The sequence below is a fragment of the Galeopterus variegatus genome, unplaced genomic scaffold, assembly GCF_000696425.1.
Source record: "Galeopterus variegatus unplaced genomic scaffold, G_variegatus-3.0.2 Scaffold3960, whole genome shotgun sequence".
Lineage (NCBI taxonomy): Eukaryota > Metazoa > Chordata > Mammalia > Dermoptera > Cynocephalidae > Galeopterus > Galeopterus variegatus.
Window position 1 is genome coordinate 106,937 of NW_007730071.1, and position 7,086 is coordinate 114,022.

Here is a 7,086-nt window from a genome sequence, read left to right on the forward strand (position 1 = left end):
CATAATTCTAAAAAGTAATTTTAAAATGTCACATATGCTTATTTCTTACAGAAAAGTAACCACTTTTCCATGATTCTAGCCTCTTACTTGATGTATATTTCAATTCTCTATTATTTGTAACTAACTAATGAATGACCTCCGTGGCTCTCAAAAATGGTAACATGTTTATATCAAGCACGTAAGTTCAAATGTCATATATTGAATCAGAACTGCTGAGTAGAGGGTCTAGGAGTCTATTTTTAACAATAATACCAGTCAGTAATTACCCGCATTGTAAAACGAGAGCTTTCTTGCCTACAGAAGAGCTTTACTCTTGCTTGAGAACACTAGATCCAAATGGAGATTAAATACATAAACTCAGCCTCGACTACTGGTCTCCTGAACACCAAATTCTAACCTCTTGGGCCATATATCTTACGATAGAAATTTGTTTTAACATATGATAACATTAAGTATGTAAAACTATTTTACCATCCATATTTGCTGAGATTATATATAAAACATAATATTTGTTTCTGATACAGATGATCAAAAATACTTAAAATGAATTTTTAGGTATGCTCAAATCCAACTTTTTAATCTCCAATTTTCTTTATCAGCTTCAGAAGCAATGGAAACTTTTTTGTGTGTGTCCGTTTTGAGACCGGCCGCACCGCGCTCAGCCATTGAGCGCTGTGAGCGCACCGGTCATCCCTATATAGGATCCGAACCCGCGGCAGGAGCACTGCTGCACTCCCAGTGCCACACTTTCCTGAGTGCGCCACAGGCTCGGCCCTTAATGGAAACTTTTAATATTCCCCAAAATATAATTTAAACATTCTGTAAATGTTTTGTTGACAAACTGACATAATAAATTTTAATATAAGGCTATACGGAGCATAGAATATGATATTATTTCCAAGTAACTGTACTCAAATGAGTTAAAAGGGAGAAAACAATAAGCTTTTACAAATTAAATAATTTGCCATGCTGGCCTAAATTACCTGATATATTTTACTTCTTCTTAGTAAAATATAACTGCCTCATAGTTAATAAAACACTAATGCTAACTTTCAGTTGCAAAATGAGATCTTGAAATCTCAAGATGAAACTAAGATTGTTAAGGCAACAGTGATGGAAAGCAGCCGCATTTTAAGATTTCACTTAATATTTATCTTGAAATACAAAATACAGAAATAAGATTTTTCTGGGAATTAATATGTGGTGAATGAGCAAACAATATTTTTTGTGTGCCAAAGATTAACCAAATAATTAGGTTTCGATTTTTTTTGCATCAAACCTTCCTGGAAAGCGTTTTTTTATAATAAAGATTTTTTTTAAATGAAAATCATCATCAACAAACAAAAACACATTTATATATAATTTCCAAGACCATGTGAACAGGATATCTTTTCAGGTAATGTATATTTAGATAACGCAGTGTCTATGTTGGCCCTTCAAAAAATTTAACAGACAATTATTCAAAAATAAACTATTTTCTGAAGAGGGGATGGCTTTAAAATAAAGCTTACTGGTCAAAGTTATTTTAGTTTCTAATAGAAATAAAATAAATATGGAGACAAAAAATCTCATTGTAATTTCAGTCAGAATTATGATTCAGGTTACTTATAAAAGTAGGAGCAACTAAATTGCTTCTAAGGGATAATACATTGTCTTAAAATTAGCATGGATTTGAGATTTAACAATATTAATGCTATTTATTGGTTATATTGAACATCCAATAATTAAAAATTTAATAAAGACAAATAGAAACACCAATAGTCCTTGTTGAAAATGTCTTGACACAAATGAAATTTTATAATCATGATCAAATCTCAACAGACTGGGAAGTTTTACAGAAATAACCAATATACTTACATAGACCCCACAAAACATGCTGGTGATAATGATTAACTTCAGTGTAGATCTGTAGATTTTCGGTAAGTGATGGATTGTGTAAAATTGTTTCACTGTGAACCAGAAAGAATTGAGGTTCACTATTTAATCAAATTTAAATATGTTCACTGTTCACCTCAGTCTCTCAGGCAAGAAAATGCAGGAGCAATTCTGGATACAGCATGACTCGACATACAGTACTTATACTTAGCTATCAGTGTGTAGGCAGAATTATTGCACAAAAGAAATAGAACCATTAGCCTAACCCCTGGTCGTGTGTTGATTAAGAACATACATTACGAACCAATGAAAGGAGTGTAATCTTTTAAAAAAGCTGATGACTTATAGAAAGGCAGGTTGGTTAACCACAAAGTTAATGATTTATTTTCTACTTGGTTGTTAATATCTAGACTCTTTCCTGTGCTCCAGCCCTAGTTTCGTGTTTCAGTTGTGAGGTTCTATGAACATCTATACCATTCTTTTAAATATTTCAACTATTGTATATCTGGTCTTATGCTAAAAAATAACATATTTAGGACTGAATTGATTACCCAGCAATAAAAATTCTGAAGAGATGCATTCACCATAATTTTTCACACTTAATTTCCATATATTATTTTAATATTTAACTTCATTACATTTTAAGAAAACAAATCTTAGAAAAACCTTTAACGTCCACTAGAGTGTTAGGAAGAGTCTATCCTCATAATTTTTATATATCATTCCAAAAATAATAAATTTTCATTGTGTCATTTTACTGCTTCTTGCCATTTAGTGAACAATATAGTATTCATTTAGACTGCAAACACTTAAAAAGATTTTGAAGAAATAGGAATAAATAATTTTTGGATGAAAGACAGGATATTATAAGAAAAGTATCAACTGATTAGCATCCATAACTCTTGAACTTCTCTACCTTAAATAAATCTGATATTAAAATATGAATAAAAATCAAAAGCAGAATGTCTTGAGCAGCAAAATATCTAAGTTCTCCAGCATTCAATTCATGACAGAATCTGATTAACTTAATAATATACTTGGTACTTTGAGAGATGTAAAGAAACATGCTGCCTACTTTCACAGGGGCTATAATCTAGTAGATCAAGTTATGTACATGTATGTATGTCTGTATTTGTAAGTGTCTGAATCAAAGTCTTGTGTTTTCTCTGTGTATATTTAGACAGCATATAGTAATTATTAAATAATAGTTACTAAATATATAGTATTCAAAATCAGAAACAAAAGAAAATAATTTTATCAACTAAAACTACTTATTTTCTTTTTTATCATTATTTCAAAAGTTACGGGACTTAAGACTTTAATTATAGACTGTGTGTCAATATGAAATGAAAATTGTCAAAATATTTGAGGCCAAAATATTTCCCCCATATTATTAGATAATTCAGAGAAAAGAGATTTGAAAATTGAGTGGCGGAAAATACACCAGTTCAGTTTTTCCCACTATACTCTCACAACATTTTGCTTCTGACAGAAGATATGCAGGGATTTCTCTCTACCAGCAAGAAAGCAATCAGTTCTGCAGTAGACACCAGCTGAGTGTTCTCCAATTTAATTCTGACACTATCTACCTGGAGATAGCATCAGATCTCACAGATTGAGGATTCAGTCCCCAAGACTGCCGTCTCCCCAATACAGGTGCCAGTTGCAAGCCCCGGGTTGTTTTATCAGCTGAGTGTTCTCCAATTTAATTCTGACACTATCTACCTGGAGATAGCATCAGATCTCACAGATTGAGTCAGTCCCCAAGACTGCCGTCTCCCCAATACAGGTGCCAGTTGCAAGCCCCGGGTTGTTTTACCTGTGTTTCTGACTGGCTGACTATAAATTCTTGGCCCCCTTCCACCTCCCCCCCACCCCAACTTCAGGCTTGACTAATTTGCTACAGCAGCTCACAGAACTCAGGGAAACACTTACCTTTATTGACTTATTGTAATGTATATTTTAAAGTATACAAATAAACAGCCAGATGAAGATATGCATAGGGCAAGCTCTGGAAGGGTCCTGAGTGCAGGAGCTTAGATTCTTGTGGAGTGGGGGTGCATCACCCTCCCAGCACATAGATGAGTTCAGCTGTCCAGAAGCTCCCAAAACCTGTGCTCTTTGGTTTTTATGGAAGCTTTATTACATAGGCATGATTAAAGCACGGACAACTGTGTAGAAATATTACCAGACAGAAAGGGAATGATCTAATATTAACATACTGGGTGGGGAAACCCACGAAAGCCTGTTTGTTCAGATTCTTCTTTACCTCTTTGTGCAAAATTTCTTTCTCCTGCGTATGGGACAGTATCCCTTCTGAAATGTGAATCTTGTGATCTGCAATCAAACAAGGCACGACAGAGAATTTCTTTACAGCCAGCTCCAAGATAGAAAGGCTGGGGTAGGTTATAACAAGCCAGGAACTGTGGACAGAACCAAAATATATATGTTAGGGTATCTCAATAATATTCCTTAATTTCCTCCCAAACACTAAGTATAGTGTGTATTTTTATTCATCATTATAATGTGGTTTATCTTTTTAAAATATGTTGCCAATTGAAGCTATAATGTCTGGAATTCGTTTTATAATACTTTACAGATAAAAGGTAAATGAGAAAAGAAGTCAGTGTGGCAAAATTTTAAAAACTACTGGGGAGATGGCAGTTAATCAGATAATTCTATTTTTACGTGAATTTGAAATCTTTCATAATAAAATTTTTTTAATGTTTGGGTTTAGCTTATTTACTCATATTTAAATGTGGTTTGAGTATCTACTATCTGCAAAGTAGTAAATATTAATAATGATTGAGGTTTTACTCTATTCTAGGCACTGTTTCAAGTGAATATACTTGTATAAATTAATTTAATCCTTACAAAAACTCATGGGCTAGGTACTATTGTCACCCATATTTTAGTAAAAAGAAAACTGAGATACTGCGTAGTCAGAAAATTTGCCTAAAATTACACCCTAGGAAATAGTAGAGTAGAAATTTGAACTCAGGCAGTCCAAAGACAGAACCTAACAACTCAATCTCTATGCTATATAGTTACTCTGTTAAGAAATAAAACAATGCAACTATTAATAATAATAAAAAAGGCATGTTTCTTGATTCAAAGGGATTTACAGTTTAGTAGGTAGAGAAAATTAATGGAATAAAAGATGCCAAATGGCAAATACCAGAAGCAAGTTACATAAAACATTATGGACAATTCCATAAGAGGCAAGTTACTTTCAGCAACAAATAAATGCAGAAGTCTTCACAGATGAATTCACATTTGAAATGTGACTTGGAAGGGGAAGGAAAGAGCCTTCCAGGTAGAAAAACCAAGAAATCAACACCAGCAGGGATAAGGTAGGGAGATGGGAGGGCGGGAAGTATGTACCATAATTGGATTAATTTTAAATTTGACTTTGAGTTAGTTATGCATGGCCTTGTATTAGTCCATTTCTGTTGCTTATAATTACCTGAAACTGGGTAATTTGGAAACAAACAATATTTATTGCTTACAGTTTCAGAGTCTGGGAAGTCCGTGGGGAACACGTCTGGTGAGAGCCTTCTTTGATGGTGACTTCAATAATGTAGGGTTATCACCATGGGAGATGGAGGACGGCTTGAGCAGACAGAGAGAGAGAACTCATGTACGTACATTCCTTTTAAGGCCATCAGAACCATGACCACCATTAAACCATCAAATGGATTAATCCATTCACTGTGGCGTGGTGCTCACAATCTAACCACCTGTTCAAGGACCCACCTTTCAATTATCATTATAGGACTTCCCACTCTCAACAGGTACAGTGGGGATTAAGCTCAATGAGTTTGGGGGGACATTTAATCCACAGCAGGCCTATAAGAAAATACAGTTTTTCTGCTTCATCTATTTGAATTAAAATTCAACCTGGAGTTACAATTTAACAAAGAAGAAATATTGGCAGCATCCAGTCTCTTGAATTAATATTGTCTCCTGGTCATAAATCAATACACACTGGATAGATGAGAGAGCATATATGCTAAGTCAGTCTAAAATGATACAGTGGCATTTGGGCCATTAAGAATGATTGGAAACATTCTAAGTTAATAGTTTTTTAAAAAATATAATGTGGATAAATCAAAAGGTAGGTAGAACAGTTAGCAAAATAAAGAAAAATGGAGCAAGTATTGGCAATGCCCAGCTAATAATAAGTTAAATGGAGCATTGGCCTGAACGCCAGGTGTGTTGGGTCTTTAGTTTATCCCTGTGGTAGCCACATTATTGTTCACAATCAATCGCTCCCTTCATTTCTCTTAGGTGATGTACACTCTCATACAGGTACAGTGTATTAATTTAATTTTAGCTTTGTCCATAAGCTTGCTTCAACCAATGGAATATGAGCAAATGTGACATGGCACATCTGAGCACAAACTTTTAGACAAGTACATTGTGACTTTTTGCCTTTTGTCACTTCAGCTCTCTGGCAAAAATAAGACATCCTAGTATAGGGGAAGCTTAAATGAAGGCAACGGGAGCAGGCCCAATAAGAAATCCATTCTGAGATTTTGGCATTGTTACTACAACAAAAGGTACCTAATGAAATCCCAATTTTGGCAATATTTGTAAAATATGCTTTACATATATTTTTCATATATTTGCCAATCTTCTTGGTAAAATTTGTTTTTTAGCATTATTTATTTATTGGTTTTTAATTGACAAATAATTATTGCATTTATTTACAGGGTAAAAGGTGATCTTTGGTATAGGAATACATTGTAAAAGATTAAATAAAGCTAATTACCATATCTATCATCTCACAAACATCTTTTTTGGGAGATGAGAATGCTTAAAATCAATTATTTTGGAGACTTTAAAATATATAATATGTTATTATTAACTGTGGTTAGGTCACTAAAACTTATTCCTGCAGTCTGACTAAAAGCTTGTACCCTTCGGTAAACATCTCCCCTGTCTCCATCCTTCCTCCCTCCTCCCAATCCCTCCCCAAACCACCAGCCTCGGTGACATTTTTCTATTTTCTGTTTCTATGAAAGTAACATTTTTAGATTTCACATATAAATAAGGTCATACAAATACATTTTTTGTCTTTCTGTGTCTGGCTTATTTCACTTAGCATGATGTCCTCTAGATTCATCCATGTTGTTGCAAATGACAGAATTTCCTTCTCTTTTTAAGGCTGTATAGTATTCCATTGTGGAGATACTCCTCATTTTCTTC

General features: G+C 33.9%; 1 protein-coding gene across 1 annotated transcript in view; it reads right to left on the reverse strand.

Annotated features, from left to right (window-relative positions):
• The window catches only part of ANXA10 (annexin A10), a gene marked incomplete at its 3' end in the record, with an annotated part of 101,184 nt that extends 96,994 nt beyond the window's left edge, over positions 1-4,190 (reverse strand). Inside the window, exons 1-2 of the mRNA XM_008586354.1 lie at positions 4,145-4,190; positions 1,858-1,949 (exon numbers count right to left, since the gene is read on the reverse strand). Of these exons, the coding sequence (XP_008584576.1) occupies positions 1,858-1,875 (18 nt within the window). The remainder of the gene's footprint in view (positions 1-1,857; positions 1,950-4,144) is intronic.
• Between the last annotated feature and the right edge of the window lie 2,896 nt (positions 4,191-7,086).